The sequence below is a fragment of the Lampris incognitus genome, chromosome 2 (genome assembly GCF_029633865.1).
Source record: "Lampris incognitus isolate fLamInc1 chromosome 2, fLamInc1.hap2, whole genome shotgun sequence".
Lineage (NCBI taxonomy): Eukaryota > Metazoa > Chordata > Actinopteri > Lampriformes > Lampridae > Lampris > Lampris incognitus.
Genome location: NC_079212.1, coordinates 41230462 through 41251169, shown reverse-complemented (window position 1 = coordinate 41251169; position 20708 = coordinate 41230462). Strand labels below are relative to the sequence as shown.

General features: G+C 44.2%; 1 protein-coding gene across 3 annotated transcripts in view; it reads left to right on the top strand.

The window, feature by feature from the left end:
* The first annotated feature begins 785 nt into the window (after positions 1 to 785).
* Positions 786 to 20708, top strand: part of nadka (NAD kinase a) — a 28860-nt gene continuing 8937 nt past the window's right edge. The window contains exons 1-8 of one of the 3 annotated variants that reach the window (XM_056274163.1): positions 786 to 848; positions 1793 to 1965; positions 4987 to 5070; positions 17724 to 17853; positions 18221 to 18329; positions 18457 to 18542; positions 18666 to 18768; positions 18895 to 19037. In XM_056274163.1, coding sequence (XP_056130138.1) covers positions 1814 to 1965; positions 4987 to 5070; positions 17724 to 17853; positions 18221 to 18329; positions 18457 to 18542; positions 18666 to 18768; positions 18895 to 19037 — 807 coding nt within the window. In that variant the 5' untranslated portion in view covers positions 786 to 848; positions 1793 to 1813. Of the gene's footprint in view, positions 849 to 1662; positions 1966 to 4986; positions 5071 to 6950; positions 7483 to 17723; positions 17854 to 18220; positions 18330 to 18456; positions 18543 to 18665; positions 18769 to 18894; positions 19038 to 20708 lie in introns of those variants that run through there. The other 2 variants (XM_056274165.1, XM_056274166.1) reach the window with 2 other exon arrangements.

Below are 20708 nucleotides of genomic sequence, written 5' to 3'. Positions count from 1 at the left end.
AAAGCAACAACAAAAAACCACAGCGTCGCATCAAATTGTTATACGTTCAACCTTTCCCCGGATGGTTCTCGTTTTAGCTCAAGACAATTTCATATATATTTGCGTTAAGTCAGCCACCGGCGATTTCACCTCTATGATCAGACTGAAGAAATTAAGAGGCAAAGGTAAACTGCATGCCGAGCCCGGTCCCCGCGCGCCTCTTTGCGCTCATGTGGTACTTTCATCACAGACCACAAGGGGCCCGTATACGCTTGTGAACGTGCAGGCAGTGCCGCCGGTATTATTCCCCCACTCCTTTATAAAACAACATGTTCAACTCTAGCTACACTTTATATCTAAAAGTTGATCCGTCCGGATCATTTGCATCTGATTCTCCTTGACTTTGTAGCCCATCCGCCTTTCAGAAGGCTTTTCAGTGGTAAAAACATTTCGGACTTGTCCCCGTCACGACACGGTGGGGGGGGCGCCGGTACCCCAACCTCAGCCTATGAGAAGCGCCCCCTGCGCTGATTCAGGTGCGCGTTTGCGAGCGCTTAATTTAGAGTCTAGATTTGGAGATTTTATCATCCGGACACGGAGCGCGTTGAAACCCGCGAGCAACCGATGTCGTCATCACGCCGTCGACGACGCGACTGAAGGCGAGGCTCCCATTGGCTCTCCCGCGGAATGGGGAAGTGACCGGGCTGTGACTTGACAGCTCTTCGGAGAAGCCGTTCAAATCATGAGCCGAGAGCGCAAGTTTTTCCAGAGTGCGCCGTCAAATTTATCAATGGGGAGGCTGTGACCCCCCCCCCCGCGCCAGTTCGCTCTCCGACATCCTCTCATCCCTTTGCCGCTGCTGCTGAAAGGTAGTGTCGACTGCAAATAGAGGAGGTGTCGTTTCCGAGCCTCTGGTTAAGGCGGCAACTTGTTAGCTTAATGCTAATAACGTAGCTTAGCTAGCTGAGCGTCCGGCAAAGCAACGCGAAAATATGTTGTTATGGGGTTAGCGCTCATCAAGGAAACGCTGTACACCCACAATTTAACCTGTCTAAGTTATCCACAATCAACATTAACGTTTTTAACTCAATCTTTGCTTGCTCCACGTTTGAGCATAGGATACTTCACCCCTTATCATGACTACAAACAAAACGAGCTCCTATATTGTAGTAATATGACTTTTACATTTATACACAGGTAACAACTTACTGATCAGCTTTCTTAAATGTGAGAAAGTCTATTTATTAGATATATGTTCATTTTCAGACAACTAACGTTACTTACCTCCGTTCTGTTGTTGACAGCCAGCAGTCCAAAATTACAAAAGCAGCCAGCTGTCCAAAATTGCGAAAAATACAAAATTACAAAATTGAAGGTAGCTAACGTTAGCTTTGCTTCGCACCGAGTTGATAGTTGATTGTTTCCTTAGCAACGCAGCGGAAATCCGGCGTCCGTTCGCGAGATTTGGGACAGGGTACGGGATTTTGGCGAGGGCTATGTAGGGTTCATAATATCGCGTCCGGCAACAGTTGAGGTGTCACAAGCATACCTGCTGCGCCGGCCGCGCCGCCGCTCTCCGCGACTTCTAGAGTTCCAATCTTTTACCATCTGACGAAGAACTGTTGGTTTGGATTCATGCCATGGTTAATGACGTAATCAACTCAATGTCCACCCAGTCAGTTGTGGTTGAAGTTAACCGATTAACCACGGAGTTGGTTATAACCGGAACAACAAAATTAATGTACTGAAGCCTCTGGTTCTCCAAATGAGATCATGCGGCTCAGTTGATGTATAACTTGATGTCCATATTCAGATAACCCTTGACCTCTTTGAGATGGACAGTGGAGAGGAAGTTGGAGTCGAGGCCGTCTCCTACTGCTGCGCTACCTGTGAGAACAGGGAGGTCTCCAGCCGTAGCCTGGTCCTTCGCACCAGGAAGACCAGGAGCCTCAGCACCTCCTCCGCTACCAGCTCTTCAGAGTATAGGCAAGTGTGGATCAGATCATCACATTTGAATGTCCAGAGAGATGGGGAAAGCTCTCCTCTAATCATGTTTGACATTAATTATTGGCAACATTTGCTAAAATCAAATGGATTTTCTTTCTTCTAATCAACCTCTAATGTGGATTCCTGTCAGGTGTCATATCTCATTTGTATGTTACATGCAAAATGATATATGTTTCTAACTGAGCTTTGTCAGGCATCGACTAAGACATGTATGTCTTATTTCACTCAGTATAATATATTTTCACTCGGTATAAATACTGAGTGAAATACAAAAATTGATTGACAGCTACAACGATAATCATACTGTTTTGATTCTAGTTTGATTCTAGTTTTTCCTCATTCAAAACTGTGTCCCTTCAACGGTGCCAACATTGTTTTTTTTTTATCCCAAAGGACAACTCTCGGTGTGCTCATTTCACATTTTTGTTGAATAAGAGATATTCTTCTTCTTTCGGCTTGTTCCCTGTTTCCCAGGGATTCCCACAGCAGATTTGGTAGTTTCCATCGGTACCCTGTGAGGACACAGCACCGATGGCGGTATTTGTTAAATAAGAGACGCTAATAACTTATATCATGCATTCCCCCATTTAACTTCTTTACAGTTGTCTTTTCGTGTGGTGTGAGAAATGTTTTTGATGCAGTCTTGTTTCTTGTTGCAAAACTTGGTCTGTCTTGCACCATTTCAGATGGTTGAGACACGTCTGTGTGTGCAGTCGTCTTGCCAACCATCGGCTAGATTTTTTGAGGAAATTACGTGTTTTGTGTGAAGGGTTTCTCCACTGTGGATGTTGAAAATTGTGTGTGTGTGTGTGTGTGTGTGTTTGCGTGCATGCGTGTGGGTGTGTGAGAGAGAGCAAATAACGCATGTTAAGTGTAATGATAAGTGTAATAATCTTTTGAGCCTGCTTACAGAGATTTGAAAAGGCCTGGAATAATGTCAGTACATACAAACATCACAAAGAGTTTTGTGGTTCAGTTAAGAGAGGAGGAAACTGTCACTTAATAATAAATTAAACTTATATAGCGCTTTTCTAACACTCAAAGTCGCTTTACAACAAACGGGGTGAAACAAGACAACAGATAAACATAACACAGACATACAGGGGTGGATGGGAAGGGGGGGCTATGAGAGGGCGAAGCGGCAGCCACACACGACGTCAGCAGTACTCTCCGACTTAAACACATACCAAAGGACAAGAAAAACAAAAAACAACAGCTTCACTTGTTGATGATGAGGAAATGTATGCGCTTGTATTCATAGAGACCAAATTTCTCCAATTCTCCAAGATGTTGAAATTCGGTCCTACTTCCTCCTCATGTGTCAGCAACAGTGAAAACAATAATCCACGTGTCAACTCTCACTAGATGACTATAAAACAAGGGAAAATTAATGTAACTTCCTTATAACTTTGAGATGTATTTGAAGACTAAGTGTTGAGCCAAAATGTAAGAATCAAATGAGCGTCAGTCAACGGAGAGATGAGTTTTAAGTGAAGTTCTTGGATTTAGCATTGACCTTAGAAAACTTGGTAATATAAAGAAAAAGTAGTGTTGCGCAGCATTGAGTAAGATGTGTATATCTTCAAAACTGATCAACACTTAAAGAAAACAGTGTAGCATGCTTCAAGAAAAACCACACAACAAAAACCCTGCTGCAAAAGATCACATTTTTAAGAGACCTAAATAAAAAAATAAAAAAAACAAACAGAATCTGTCTGCCTAATATCATAAGGCAAACATCAGTCCTTACTGCTGCAAAGCAGTTTTATACAGCAAATGTATGTTTTGACTGGGACAAAAGTACAAGCAAGTACACAACTCTAAGCAGAAAAGAGATGGATGACAAATTCACCAGCGTGGTATGAAAATATCAGAAATCCCTGAGTATGAAGGATGACAAATTGGCAATGCTCCTCTGTGCTCAGTACTTGATGTGAAACAAGAGTTTGTTGTTAAACATTAATTTCTTCCCTGACTTTTGATATCAGAGGTTGTTCCCGATTAAGTTTACAGAGAAATAGATCTCCTCTCTATTTATTTTCTTGAATTTGGAGGGTGTTTTCGATCGCAGACTTTTTGATGTGGGACGGTTGCCAGATGCGTGATCGGCATCACAAAAGCAGGATCGGTTCCACAAAGACTGAACTCACACAACCGCAAAATACAGTGAACAAAATGTGTTCGAGGTTTGTTATGCAAACTTGTAAACCGCTGCCTGCATGTTTACAGGTTTGCCAGCAACTTGTTAAGGCAGCGAAAAGAGAGAACCGGTTAGAAGCAGATGGTTAAACTCGCAGAACCAGACAGCTAATAGGATTTGCTAAAATGAATCATGTGACGCAGCTACAAGGCCTCATCTGAGCCAACTCCAAGACAGTCGACTATTACCCCCCCCCAATGATATTTTAATGAAGCTTGATACAGAAATTTAGCGGTAGGGTTTTTTTTCTCCAAGGTCACACAGCACTCGCATGTAAGGTCCATGCGTGGCCGTGAACTTGTGGTAACATTAAGCAATATTTGTAATAGTAATTGACATTAGATTTTGCTTGGTTTTGATTACACCTTTTGCAGTTATATTTGTACAGCAGGGAGTAAAATACAATCGTGTGGTTTTTTATCAAGGCCAGATAGGCCCAAACTTGCACAATATTTGGTTAAAGGCCATTTAAAAAATGTCATGCAGTTGAAATGTGTGCCCTATTCATTGTCCAGCTCTGTGAGATGAGACTGATGTGATGTAACCGGTTACTTTGTAACTAGTTCTAGCGTGAGGGGTCTGAATCAAGTAGGGGGGCAAAGTTTATCAGCTGATTTTTCCTTTTATTTGTTTGACCTCACATCTGATCCTGTCATGGGTCTGTATTCATCCACTCATATTAAAGCACTCTTCTCTGGCTAATTCAAAATTAACAAGATGGCTGTAATGTGACGGCAGTTGGCTTACCCCCCCCCCCATCTGACAACTTTAAACCTTTATATCATGTCCTTTTCTTACAGGAGGACTCAGTCTCTTCATGGACCAAGCCCCGTCACCACCTTTGGCCCCAAGGCATGCATGCTACAGAATCCACATGCAGTAATGTAAGTTGGACAAATAGTAGTTTTTGAAGTTGGCAGTTGCATCGGTAGGCCCTAAATGTTTAATGTATTTGCATCTTACATCTAATAGTCCTGAACAGTAGATATGTTGGGAGTTGTCGTAGTTTAGATTTGATTGTTGGGCTTGCTGTGGAACTCTGCTGCACAGCAGAGCATCATTATCCTCCTCCGATTTACCGAGTTTACATTCACTTCTTTTATTTTCACTTTCTATATAGATTATTTACTAGTTAAATTGCTCTTGTGGGTTTTTTTTCCACAATTGTGTCATGGTGATTGCGTGCAATTACCTAAAGGGAAGTTGTCAAATAGTATGATGGAAATTTTGTCTCGCTAGAGGCTTTGTCGGTTCTCACTGTAGCCGACAGTCTCAGCTTTTAATCACAGGCATGGCTTGAACTCTATCTACAACCCAACACAGAGCCCTGTGGTTATATCATGAGATGGCATGCTGTTACGACAACACACGTGACACATGAACGTTACGGTCTCACGGCCTGGCCTGACTTTGCCTCCCACGGACACATAACCGGGTGCTGTTGGTTTTTGCCATAGGTGGCAGCAAGTGAAGGATTAGGCTCTTCAAGTCCAAAGCTGCTAAACAGGTTAAAATTAGCAGAACAATGCTTTTTTTGTACTTAAGTGTAGGCTATGTTGCTATGTTGTTTGGGCCTGTCGAAGCTTATCAGTAGTAGCATGTTTACCGTAGCAGGGATTGATGTTTTTTATAGGTCAGTCCTGCTCAAATGTGTCAGTTGCACTTGGCGTGCTTCAGAGCTCCATGTTCTGCTGTGGTTCCACTATCTCGTACAACCGGACATGCACACAGTAAACAGGGTCAACGGGGGGGCACAACCTGGAAATGGAAATTGAAAATTCAGCAGGGGTTTTTTTTTTCCCCCACCTCTTGCTGGAAATCACAGTGAGAGCATTTGGAAAGAATTCCCGGCCCAGTATATGTGCCCTCACACCCCAAACCTTAAAAGTGTCTCTTGTCTTGTGCAGGAAAAACAAACCTGTCTTGCAACATCTTCTACACATCACCTGCCTCCCAATGAAGAGCTCTGACTAGACCAGTTGTCTTGAGAGTTCGGATTCCCAGATAAATGTCCAAAAAGCCGCATCATGTGGGTGCTGGCATCACGTTTCTGGTTTCATAGTCTCAATTCCTAATTTCCATTGTTGCATGCTGTTATCATGGCATTTTCATTTACATTATTTGGAATATTGTGATTTTAAACAAATGGGGAAATCCCTTGCTGCCAGCCACCAGGCCATATAGGCTTCCGCTGTTCTTGGAAATAGGCCATAAAACCTAACACGGGACGTGTATAACATGACTAACACAGCATATTATTGTTATCAAAGACAAACAACACCCCCATCACACTAAAGCAAACTTTGGATAATGGTTGAGGCTTGATAGTCTCGAGTTATTTATTTTTACAATTATTTTCTTTATTTGTTAGTTAAAACAACAAATCAATAAAAGTTATTATTATTATTATGAAATTTAAAAGTGAACTAAATCAGTATTGTTTTCACACAAATCCGTTGGTTTGGGTTAATCTAGCGGTGAAACTGTTCCCTCCCAGCAATATGAGCCAAAGTATGTGGCACCAGATAGTTAATGAGCATAATTCATTTATAGATAAGATATCATTCCATGGAAGAGGAAAAGTGGAATGTTTTCTTAACATCAGTAGATAATAATACCTGTTTTCTGCACACTCGCTCTGGGGAACAGGCCCATTGTCTTCTTTTCTCTAGTCGGGACACACCCGCCCACAGACAGCCTCCTCCTTCTCCACCTCCTCCTCCCTCTTGAAGTAGGCGGATTCTGTGTGGGAGCGTGGGTGGGGATGAGATGATGTCGTCCCTCAGGTTGGCTTTTTAAACGAGCGAGAAGTTGAATCAGCGGCAGAGCACACCGGCGGAGAACTGGAGAGAGGATTTCCCAGAGACAAAAGTAGACACAGGCAGTCCAGCAAGAGGTGTCCCAGCGTGGCCCTTGGACAAAGGGGGAAAGGCACTCAAGCACGGCGCGTGGAGAGCCTACTTGTCCGCCTTCAACCTGCGAGGCTGTAGCTGTCCGGCTCGGAGCTGACCCCGGAGGAAGGCGCCGTCCCGCTGTGTTTTCATTTGTTTACTCATCCAAGGGTATGTTTTAAGTGCGAGCACCTCGCCGGAGGCAGAATGAGCCGCTTGTTCATTGACAGCGCAGTCTGCAGGCTGAAAAGATAGGAAAAGCCACGCAAAGCTGAAAACCCAAACCTCCGTTCGTTCAGACCTCTAAAAGTGGTGTCCTCGTCACATGCACACAGCCATGAAATTCAACCAGTGCGTGCTGCAGGTTCTCCCCGCGAGCAACAGTGACAACACAACGTGGCAATGGTGAGAGTCCCCCCCACCCCCACCCCCACCATCCTATCTGTGTGTCTCAGCAGGAAGAACAGTGCCCGACTCTAGATTGATGGGTACAGTTTGAACTGGCACAGTGGTTTGTTGTTTGCTGGCCGCAAGCGGCACAAGAGCTGCTCAACAGCGAGCTGATGTTTGTGACTAACAGGAACTTGTCAACACTGTTGTTCTGCTCGTAAAACGAGAATAGGGAAATGTGTTTTCTCTTCTTTCTTCTTCTTCAAGTTCCATTCTCATGTTAGTTTGATAGAAAGGGGAAATCAGAATCAGAATAATGAGCCACATGTTTGATGTAGTCAGACTGTTGCTTGGCTCGACTCCAGTAGAAAAGCGCTGTACCTGACTGTAGAAGTGTGGCTTCGTCATGTTATAAGTTGCATCTCGATACAACCAACCTGTCACAGCCCGCCTTTGTTTTTATGTCATACTCCTGTGAATTTGGTGGGTTCTCGTCCGCTCAGCTGTTCAGCCGAGCTGGGCTGTGGTCGTCTGGGAGGGTCCGGCTGAGTAACGACGCCGAGCAGCAGCCTGCAGCCGTCACACTGAATAGAGCCACCAGGTCCCTCATTAGCATCTCTGCTGTGTTGGGCCTCTGTTGTTTCGGTTGTTTCGGAGCCTCTGTTGTTTTGGGTTAAAATGTGGTAGATGCTTTTTTTGTTTTTTGTTTTAGGGTTGGGTTCAGTTTCCTTTCAGTCCGGTCAGTTTCTGATAAATGAACGTCTTTAGCTGCAGAAGGAGCTGTCACCCAGACTGACAAGAAGTTATTGGATGCTCTGTCATTGCAGTTTGAGTGTTTTTTTGGATTCAGTTAATTAAGAGTAAACTGAATTGATCCTTGCTATTCAAATTTTGTCAGTTATTTTATATTCCACACTTGGCAGATATTTTGGCAAGACATGCTGAACCAAGTGGCCGCTATGGCAGATATACTATGTCATATGATGACATCTTTACATGATGTTACTGCCCCATAGAAATGTTAAGAGGTGTATGTATGGCTGTTTAGACTCATTTTAGACAATTTGTGATAGTTTTAGACGAAAACTTGGACTGACTTAGTTAAAAGGAGAACTGTTGAAGTATTAATCAGTGAACACAATGGCATGTTTCCCTGTTTGGGTTTTTAAGATATATTCTCTGATGAAAATTCCTCCATGTAAATAAATCTCAATGCAGACGGAGCAGTGCAAATGTGGATTCGGACTCCCGGTCTTCTAACCAGGATTGCTAATATCAGTTGATGTATACAGAGCTGGCTTTAATTGTGTAAAAGCTGCCGTGACATGGATAAAGGTCACATTTTGCAACCTTCAGTATCACTTGTGTGTATTATTTTGAGATGCTTTATTGATCCCCGTGGGGAAATTATGCAATTACATTATTTATTACAAGTAATTCTGTATTACAAGTAATTTCGTGAAGAGTGAGCGGGAGGAATCTGCTGTGTGTCTGGTTAATTTTCTGTCTGCTTTGTGACCAGCTTCTGTTTTCCACCTTTTGATAATGGGAATAATAAATGAAACGCTTTCATAATTTGCTTGCAAATATGATCCAAGTAATTTCCAAACAGGTCTTTTTCATTTGAATATAGCTCTTTATAGCCTCATGACTTATCTGTATTCAAATGCATGTAGGCAAATGGTTTTAGTAAATGATTTTATAAGTGTGACATGTGCTTTAAGAGATTTCACCCCCCCTCCTATTAATGTCAAACCTGCTCCACTGGTGATGTTGACACCAGCGTTTAAGCTAATCTTGAGCCCAGGGTTGACAGCGACTAATTTACAATGATATACAGTGCATCTGGAAAGTATTCACACCCCTGTAATCGCTGCCAAGGGTGCCTCAACCAAGTACTGAGTAAAGGGTGTGAATACTTATGTACATGCAATATTTCAGTTTTTCATTTTTAATAAATTTGCAAAAATTTCTACAAAACCTTTTTTGCTTTGTCATTATGGGGTATTGTCTGTAGATTGATGGGGGAAAAAAAGGAATTTAATCCATTTTGGAATAAGGCTGTAACATAACACAATGTGGGGAAAGTGCAGGGGTGTGAATACTTGCCGGGTGCACTGTATGTGATGAATTAAGATTTTGGGTTGGGTCATTGAAAACATGATGTCTTTAACCCACCCCGTCTCCTGTGGGAAGGCTTGGTATGTTCACCTGGATACTCCCTAAGCAAACTTCCCTCTTTCTGATGAGTTCAGGAGCGAACAGGGATGTGATTCTTCTGTCTTAAGACAGAAATCCGTATTTTCAAACCCAAATTAATGGCCCACCTGAATCGTGGAGATCCGTAAAAAAAATATTTGGGGGGGGGGGGTCTGGTGTACAGGTGTATCGATGGTAGCTTTTTTCAATACTCTCTGGTAGTAGTGTAAGTAATTTCTTTATCATGTCATCACCAAGAAAGCCTGCCCTCTTTGGATCCCTTTGTAGTTGCTAATTGGTTTAGATTTAGAATGTCAAGCCGCGAGCGAACCCTTTCAAGTTCAGTCCAACTCATCGTCGAGCAGTTCGCAACACTCCACAGAATTTTGACATCGGCTGGGGTAATGTTGACCTTAGTTAAGAAACTTTAATTTGATCCATTGCTAGCTAACGTTAACGTTATTGTATTAATTATGAAATCACCGTTTAAAAAGTCATGACAATGTTACTATTATAACTAGTTTGATAACTAATGTTAACGTTCCCTAGCTAGCTAGCTAACGTTATTAGAATAATAGCTAACGATTAACCGGGGGGTGCTAACTTAACACTACCTCCGGTCCCAAAAACGGAACATATTGGCCAAATATAGATGTAGCATTATAATGTATTAAGCCTGTAGCCTATAGCTTTCCGAAACTTACGATTCCCACCAGGCTGTCAAGTACTATCTCAAATCAGTCAGCAAGTCTGCAACAGAGCTCTTCTCACGAAAGGACAAACCCGGTCCTGTGGATCCACATCTGTGCCGAAATGTAAAACTCTAGTACCAAATACAGGCAGAACCTCAAGAGGAAACTGGAGAAGGAGAAGGTCCTTTCCACAAAAGCACCACCAGGAAGCAAAAAAAAGTGCAAATGATGCAATCGCCAGTGCATCCCTCCAGGGCACGCAAGAGTTCAAGAGAAGGCGCTTGCTGGAACTGAAGAAGCTGGCTTCGAAATACAAAGCTAAAGCAAGTGATAGTCCAGTCTGTTTAAGACACATATATAAAACAGCTCACAAGGTGTTAGTCATGGAATTAATGTAATTAAGTCATTTAATATAATAAACATTGGTTATTATTCAGTGACACTGGTGTTTTGTCATGTTTTATATTGATGCTTACTTTTTATAGTGCTCTACTGCTCATGCGTAACTATATGTCAAGTACAGTGTAACACTATTGAAATTACTAAAATATAATTGTTAGATGATACCCATTGGCATGTAAAAACAAAGTTATTTTGGCTCCGTAATGTATGCTGTTTTGATTGCGGCTATTGAAACCACCCTGATCTGGTAACCCTTTTTTTTTCTGTCTTTTTTTTTGCTGAGCTGATCACATCCCTGGTGCAGGGCTGTAGACCTATTTACACCAGTCTCTCCAAAAGGAGCTGCAAAGTAGTCTTACAAGAGTAGTGAAACCCGTTGCCTACTAACATGGGGATCATCGGTTTGAATCCCCGTGTTACCTCTGGCTTGATCGGGCGTCCCTGCAGACACAATTGGCCGTGTCTACGGGTGGGAAGCTGGGTGTGGGCATGTGTCCTGGTCGCTGCACTAGCGCCTGCTCTGGTCATTCGGGGGCGCCTGTTTGGGGGTGAGGGGGAACTGTGGGGAATAGCATGATCCTCCCACGTGCTACGTCCCCCCGGCGAAACTCCTCAGTGTCAGGTGAAAAGAAGCAGCTGGTGACTCCACATGTATCGGAGGAGGCATGTGGTAGTCCGCAGCCCTCCCCGGATCGGCAGAGGGGGTGGAGCAGAAACCGGGACGGCTCGGAAGAGTGGGGTAATTGGACGGGTAGAAAAGGGGGGGGGGGAGTAGTGAAACACATTCTTTTCAATCCGTTTACGTGTGACATGTTTTTCAAAGTTTGCTCTCTGTTATTTGCACAAGTTTACATCTTACTGCTACATTATGGTTGCCGTCACCGACTGCAGCATCTGCTGTTTTCACTGTAATGTTGCAGTACCTGTTCATGATGTTACTGTTGCTGACAGCACAGTCTGCCATTTACATGTTCTGTTTGCAACACCATTGCCTATGTCACATTACTATTGTTCAGACATTCTGTACATACCCTGTTCTTGCACTTCTACTCCTCTCGGTTCTCTAATAAGCACTTCTGTGTTAAGCCAGCAGAACAAGCATTTCAGTATGTGAATAAGCGTGAAGAAACAAAAGCCACTTTATTTTTGTCGTTGTGTTCTCTGCATTTAACCCATCCTATTGTATGGGAGCAGTGGGCGGCTGCAGCGCCCGGGAAACAACTCCAGTTCTTCTTTCCATTGCTTTGCTCAGGGGCACAGACAGAAGTATTAACCCTAACATGCATGTCTTTCATATATGACAAATAAATTTGAAACCCGGGGCAGAACCCCGGGGCAGAAGTCTCACCTTGCTGTCAAATATACTTGTCAAAAAGACATGCATGTTCTCCGCGTGTCTGCCGTGGGTTTCCTCCGGGTGCTCTGGTTTCCCCCCACCATCAAAAAGACATGCATGTTAAGGTTAATACTCCTGTCTGTGCCCCGGAGCAAGGCAGTGGAAAGAAGAACTGGAGCTGGTCCCCGGGTGCTGCAGCCGCCCACTGCTCCTATACAATAGGATGGGTTAAATGCAGAAAGTACATTTCATTGAATGTGTACAAATGACAAATAAAGTGCATTCTACTCATATCCAGCCAGTTACTCCACTCTTCCGAGCCTCCTTCCTGGTTGCTGCTCCACCTCCTCTGCCGATGCGGGGAGGGCTGCAGACTACCACATGTCTCCTCTGATACATGTGGAGTTGCTAGCCGCTTCTTTTCACCTGACAGTGAGGAGTTTCACCAGGGGGACATAGCGCATGGGGGGATCACGCTGTTCTCCCCAGCTCCCCCTCCCTCCTGAACAGGTGCCCCGACTGACCAGAGGAGGCGCTAGTGCAGCGACCAGGACACACACCCATATCCGGCTTCCCACCTGCAGACACGGCCGATTGGGTCTGTAGGGACGCTCGACCAAGCGGGAGGTAACACGGGGATTCGAACCAACGATCCCGTGTTGGTTGGCAACAGAATAGACTGCTAAACTACCCAGACACCCAGTGTATTCTATTCTATTCTGTGGGTGAGGTGGTGTAGGTGCAGGGGAGAATGGTGGTTTGGTCAAAAAGCTTTTCTGTCGTCGGTTATTGTTCTGTCCAAGCCCTACCTGGTGTTCAAACCCACCACAAGCCTGTTCATTTACCGATCCCTTTGATACGTCCTACCTTGGCTGACTGATTGAAAACGTAATGACTTTTAGATCCATTTTGAAATTACTGAAAAAGGCAGAGCTTGCTTTTCTTTTCTTCTAATGGTTGTTTTTTTGTGGGGAAACTGCACAAGACAAGAATCTGCCCCGACATGTAGGTTATCAGGAGAGGTAGTGTTGGTGTTTTGTTGTGTGTGTGCGTGTGTGTGTATGTGTGAGGAATTCATCAAAATTGTCTTTCAAAACCGGTTTATGATACTGTCTTTGGAGTATTGAACTTGTGTCTATGATTAATATACTTTACTATATGGAAGACAAGCACTTTAAAGACCCAAAAATGTGACGGTATTTTGAATTTAATACAAGATTTGGAGTTACCCTTATTTCAGTAGTAAAGTTGCCAATAGATAATTGAAGTCCACTGATTCCCAAGGTTATTTTTTTTGGTATGTTATTTTATTGCATTGTTAAATGTGGTTTGTCAGGAAGAATAATAATAGGTGTCCGTGGCAGACCACTTCTCTACATTTTAAACATATTTGTTACTATATTGGACGGCACAGTGGCACAGGTGTTAGCGCGGTCGCCTCACAGCAAGAAGGTCCTGGGTTTGAGCCCCGAGGTAGTCCAACCTTGGGGGTCGTCCTCTGTGTGGAGTTTGCATGTTCTCCTCGTGTCTGCGTGGGTTTCCTGTGGGGGCTCCGGTTTCCTCCCACAGTCCAAAGACATGTAGGTCAGGTGAATCGGCTGTATTAAATTGTCCCTAGGTGTGAATGTGTGTGTGTGTGTGTGTGTGTGTGGGCCCTGTGTTATGGACTGGCGGCCTGTCCAGGGTGTCTCCCCACCTGCCGCCCAATGACTGCTGGGGTAGACTCCAGCATCCCTGTGACCCTGAGTAAGGATAAGCAGTTTGGATAATGAATGTTCCTATATCAGCAAATGACAGAAATGATAATGCATAAATTCGGCATAATAAAATGTGATGAGTTGATGCTGATATTAGAAAAGATTATTACTGGCTAATAATGCTGCGGTATTTTCATCGGGTGGTAATGACAGATCATGTTTTTGCAAGAATTTTCATTTTAACGTGTCTCCTATGAAAATACTGCTGTCTGTCCAGGGATTAAAGGGGAGTGGGCCAGACAACAAGGCCTCGGCTAACTGTTAATGCCACTTTAATTGACTTGATTTTTTTTCTTTTTTCCAAATGTCGGCTGCTTTTAACGATCTGGCTATAAAGTATCCATCGACCCTTTTATGAAATGCTAGATGGGTCAGAGACCCTGTGGGGATTTCCAGTTTCATCAAAGTTTCATCACTTTGAAATCCTGATGGTGGATATTTACATCTGTCTTATTCAACCCTGTCGAACTTCTCTGGCAGTTGACTCATTTTCTTTTTTATTAGGAGTCACTGATCTTTCTTTCTTTCCTTCTGTCTTTCTCTCATTTGACGCCCCGGTAGCTGAATGGCTGCGATGTGTGCCACATAATCACAACGTCGCTGGTTTGAGTCCAGCCAGTGACCTTTATTACATGTTGTACCCATCTCTCTCGCCGCTTGTTTCCTGTCTGCCACTTCACTATCTCTTATCCAACGAAGGCAGAAATGCCCAAAAAAACAAAACAAAACTTTTCCTCTCATTTATTTATTTAGTCTCACAATTAAAATATTTGTCAGATAATTTTTTATATATATATATATATATATATATACATACACTACCGTTCAAAAGTTTGGGATCACCCAAACAATTTTGTGTTTTCCATGAAAAGTCACACTTATTCACCACCATATGTTGTGAAATGAATAGAAAATAGAGTCAAGACATTGACAAGGTTAGAAATAATGATTTGTATTTGAAATAAGATTTTTTTTACATCAAACTTTGCTTTCGTCAAAGAATCCTCCATTTGCAGCAATTACAGCATTGCAGACCTTTGGCATTCTAGCTGTTAATTTGTTGAGGTAATCTGGAGAAATTGCACCCCACGCTTCCAGAAGCAGCTCCCACAAGTTGGATTGGTTGGATGGGCACTTCTTTGAGCAGATTGAGTTTCTGGAGCATCACATTTGTGGGGTCAATTAAACGCTCAAAATGGCCAGAAAAAGAGAACTTTCATCTGAAACTCGACAGTCTATTCTTGTTCTTAGAAATGAAGGCTATTCCATGCGAGAAATTGCTAAGAAATTGAAGATTTCCTACACCGGTGTGTACTACTCCCTTCAGAGGACAGCACAAACAGGCTCTAACCAGAGTAGAAAAAGAAGTGGGAGGCCGCGTTGCACAACTGAGCAAGAAGATAAGTACATTAGAGTCTCTAGTTTGAGAAACAGACGCCTCACAGGTCCCCAACTGGCATCTTCATTAAATAGTACCTGTTAGAGCCTGTTTGTGCTGTCCTCTGAAGGGAGTAGTACACACCGGTGTAGGATTTCTTCAATTTCTTAGCAATTTCTCGCATGGAATAGCCTTCATTTCTAAGAACAAGAATAGACTGTCGAGTTTCAGATGAAAGTTCTCTTTTTCTGGCCATTTTGAGCGTTTAATTGACCCCACAAATGTGATGCTCCAGAAACTCAATCTGCTCAAAGAAGTGCCCATCCAACCAATCCAACTTGTGGGAGCTGCTTCTGGAAGCGTGGGGTGCAATTTCTCCAGATTACCTCAACAAATTAACAGCTAGAATGCCAAAGGTCTGCAATGCTGTAATTGCTGCAAATGAAGGATTCTTTGACGAAAGCAAAGTTTGATGTAAAAAAAATCTTATTTCAAATACAAATCATTATTTCTAACCTTGTCAATGTCTTGACTCTATTTTCTATTCATTTCACAACATATGGTGGTGAATAAGTGTGACTTTTCATGGAAAACACGAAATTGTTTGGGTGATCCCAAACTTTTGAACGGTAGTGTATATATTTTATCCACCCGCCCCCCTTTCTCCCGAGTTGTACTTAGCCAATCACCCTGCTCTTCCGAGCCATCACGGTCACTGCTCCACCCCCTCTGCCGATCCGGGGAGGGCTGCAGACTACCACATGCCTCCTCCGATACATGTGGAGTCACATACCCACATCTGGCTTCCCACCCGCGGACATGGCCAATTGTGTCTGTAGGAACCCCCGACCAAGCCGGAGGTGACACAGGGATTTGAACCGGCAATCCCCATGTTGGTAGGCAACGGAATAGACTGCTACACTACCCGGACGCCCCTCTCTCATTTATTTTAACTGGTGATTTCTTGTTGTCTTGCCTTTTTGCCAATATCTTAGCTTCTGTCTGTTTTTTGTTCCTCTGTTAACATGCTGAGTATATCCAGCAGTCAGCTGAGGTGAAGGCAGAGAGACAGAAGACGCTAACAGTTCCCCTGTAAGCCTCTAATTACTTTAATTGGATTGTTGCTAAATAGCCCTGCTCATCACAAACCGTAGAAATGCCCCAGTCATCCAGCTATCAGACTCTGTGTTATCCAGGATCGGAGGCTTGGAGCTGCAAAGACATTTGTTTGTTCTGTACTCGAGTCTACCGGATGGGAAAGCCCACTGGGTGTCATGACTTTTGGATAAAACAACGAAGTGTTATCGGTAGGGCGTAAGGTGCCCAGTAATTCTGCAGTCCATCAGAATAAGTTGGGTTAGGCGGCCGTCCAGGTGGCGTGGCGGTCTATTCTGTTGCCTACCAACACCGGGATCGCTGATTCGAATCCCCGTGTTACCCCCAGCTTGGCCGGGCGTCCCTACAAACACAATTGGCCGTGTCCGCAGGTGGGAAGCTGGATGCGGGTACATGTCCTGGTCGCAGCACTAGCGCCTCTTCTGGTCGGTTGGGGTGCCTGTTCGGGGAGGGGGTGGGGGGGATAGTGTGATCATCCCACGCACTACTACGCCCCCCTGGTGAAACTCCTCACTGTCAGGTGAAAAAATAGCAGGTCTCCACATGTGTTACGGCCACGGGTGTGTGTCCATGTCCGTATAGTTGTGTCGTGTTGTGTTGTGTTGTGTTGTGGTGTTCCCTTCTGTATCTACCCCTCACTCTCATTCTACATTCAGGTATCCGCCAAGTGCTCCTCATCACCTGATTAAGCAGTCAACCAATTTCCATAAGCTGTGCAGTCTACTATTTAAACCCCCACATGTCTTCAGTTCCCTGGCCAACTAGTTTAGTTTGTGTGTGATTTTAGTTAGTGTTCTGTAGCTACTTTGTGTTGATGTCTCTGTAGCTACTTTGTGTTTGTAAAGTCTGGCCCGTTTTCAGTTAAGTTGTTTCAGTCTTGAGTATTTTGAGTTATCTTTAGCCTTTAGTTTGTTTAGTACTTTTGGGCAAGGGGATCAAGGTCATATGCCCATGGGCATACACCCCATCACGTAGCTTACCTCCTGTTATACACACTAGGTTAGGAGCGGTTGCCACTCTGTATTTTAAGTTTGGTGCTTTTGAGCACTGTCAAGGGGGGTACTTATTAGTAGTTTGTTTCACCCTCACCTCACTGTTACCCAGTGCACTAGTTGTTGTCCCTCACCAGACCGAGGGATGTAACATGTATCGCAGGAGGCATGTGGTAGTCTGCAGCTCTCCCCAGATCGGCAGAGGGGGTGGAGCAGAGACCGGGCCAAACTCTATTGGGGAGAAAATAAAAAAGAATAAGTTGGGTTGAATGCTGCCTCGAAGGATGTGTCGATCCTGTTGTGCAGCCCTCATCGAGGGAGTTGTCCGTTCGTTTCCCTTAGCTGATGAGAGTTTCTTCTCTGACTGGTTTTCTGCTCATGCAGGCACATTCAGGATCCAGCCAGCCAGAGACTGACATGGAACAAACCTCCCAAAAGTGTCCTTGTCATCAAGAAGATCCAAGATGCCAGTCTGCTTCAGCCTTTCAAGGAGCTCTGCATGTTCCTCACCGAGGTACAACCGTGTGCTCCGTGACACGACTCAGAACTGACTGCGGACCCTCTGTAAAAGCAGGGCTTTGGAGTAGATGTGATGGCATAACAGATCACATTTCTTTTAGCGGTGGTAATCTTTGCACAATAGTGACCACTCCCCGCTGAATGAGTCTAGGAAATATCACTGAATTGTGAGGGGACCTAAATGGGGAACTACAACTCCTAGCTCGATGTATGCCAAATTGTATTCCTGTGAAGGCTTTGTTTCAGGGCCACTAGTCACCTGTAGGTTTGCAATGTTCTTCTGCCCAAGGACTGGGGATGAACTTATGTTAAAACTTGGAAATGCACTGAATCAAATGATGTTCCATCGTGTGTTGTTGTAGGTGAAGAACATGATCGTTTACGTGGAGAGGAAAGTCCTGGAGGACCCAGCCATCACCAGTGATGACAACTTTGGGGCCATCATTAAGAAATTTTGTACTTTCAGTGAGGGTATGAGAACAAACCAGCTGGCCTTATTATAATCTACAGGTTTCTCTTTCTGAAGCTGTTAATGAATACTGTAAATAGCGTGTGTGCGTGTATATACACATTTATGTATACATTTTTTGTTTTCCAGACCTTGATGACATTTCCAACTGTGTCGACTTCATCATTTGTCTGGGTGGAGATGGAACGCTGTTGTACGCATCCTCACTCTTCCAGGTGCTCCAGCAGTGTTTGGACTTTGGCTGGCATTTTAGATAACAGGTTTTTGGTGTTCGAGCATCTTACATTTGCAGGTCCAGCACACCAGTCCTCTGACTTGGTGCTTTTGTGTGTTTGTAGGAGAGCGTGCCGCCTGTTATGGCCTTCCACTTGGGCTCCCTTGGCTTCCTCACGCCTTTCAACTTTGACACCTACCAGTCTCAGGTCACGCAGATTATTGAGGGTGCGTTCCTCAGTTTGTGGCCAGAGCCGGTTGTGCGCTCTGGTCCATATATTTATTGATGTACTTCAGTTCGCCTTTGTAACCGGTTGTTTAATTTTTGTGTTTTAACTGTGTCTGCGCGTGTAGGTAACACCGCCATTGTCCTGCGCAGTCGCCTGAGGGTGCACGTGTTGAAAGAGAGCAGGGAGAAGAAGGCCAGGGTGGATGAGAAGGGCGTCATCATGACCAACGGAGACAGCGAGGGCACCCGCAGAGCCATGCAGTACCAGGTAACCTCTGCACCAGGAACCACGGCCTCTCCATGTCTCTAACCTGCAGAGCCAACACACACTTGGTAAAGTGCGTGTTGGCACAGAGTGACAGTGCTGCTGTTGGAGGCCTTCCACAGTCAAAATCAAAAGACATGCTAAGTTCAGCAGCCCAGCAGTAAATGTTTTTAGTAATAAGAGGATGTTTACACTTCCTTTCTCCGACTAAAACTACATGTTGTAATAACTCACCTGCGCAAAGCCTGTTGTCAAAAGAAATGGCGCAATATAATGGCGATACCTCGGCCACTGCACATCACAGCAACAGAAAATGAGCTTCCGGTCTATGAGCAATGTCCGCTCAAGCAAAACTTGATTATCTTAATTCCACATCTGTCCCAGCAAGCACGTGGTGGAAAGCAGGAGACTGCCTGTACAGACTAACATACTAATGACCAAAACAGCATTCCTACAGGCAATGTAGAACCTGCAACTGACTTGACGTTGCCCTGGAAGGAAACTCACATGAGCGGGGGGGGGGCATGCAAACATGCAGAACAGCGCTAACCACTAAGCCACCACACCGCCCCTTATGACTGCACAGTTAATTGCATGCGACTGTGCGCCTCTGTTCAAGATTCCACGGTTACAGCAATCACAGACACCAGCACACCTAACTTCACCTCTGCATGTCCGTATGCTCCATCAGCCCGTCCGTGGGGCCGAGGCATAATGGCACACATGGGGGGGGGGGGGGGGACAGTGAGGTGCAGAAGAGACTTAAACTTCTATTAACCTCACATCAGGGAGGGCAGAGTTTGGATGTCGAGTCAACGCTTCCAGTCTTATCTTTAGACGAGACAAATGACAGACCTGCCGGTTTCAAATGGAACATTTCAACAGATAAAATTCAATATAGTATTTGTTTTTTTTGTTTGTTTTGTTTTTTTGTTGTTTTTGCCTGCACCATGAAGTAGTATAACCTGTCAATCCAGTCAACACACAATCCAGTATGTGTGGGGGTGGGGGTGGGAACACCATCTTCTCCTACACAAATATCTAGAATAATTTCTTTCTTCTACAGCCACAATCAAAACACAGAAACTTCACTAATATCAAGGATAGGTGTAAATAACTGCCAACTGCCCACACATTTTGAAAAAAAAAGCCTCACGATTTAGAGAACTGTGACGTTGATACTGTTTTAATTTACAAGGACTTGAGGGAAAACACATTTAAAACATGCAACAAATAGTAACAACTGACTGTCAGTGACTTGACAGGTCTGTGGCGTGACCTTGTTCTCTGTGGGTGTTGAGGTTGCCAGTGATAAACACCTCACCAGACATTGTCATCATACCAACACACACGTGACTTGCATACCAGCTCAGTCACGTTATTCAGGAAATGTGTGTGTGTGTGTGTGTGTCTGTGTGGTAGTTATCGACAAGTGTGTTTGTTCATGCTTGGTTGCGTATCTTGCAGGCTAAAACAATAGGAGGCTCTTGTGAACTTCAAACTGCTCTGGTCAGCTTTCTGTCTACAGAGGGAAAGTAGAACAGAAGAAAACAAACTAGCAGAGCTGTATTTGCTCAGTGGTTACCACTATGGTCTCGCAGGAAGACCGTCCTGGGTTCAATTTCAATTCATCTGAGTGGCACGGTGTAAGGCTGCACGGTGGCGCAGTGGTTA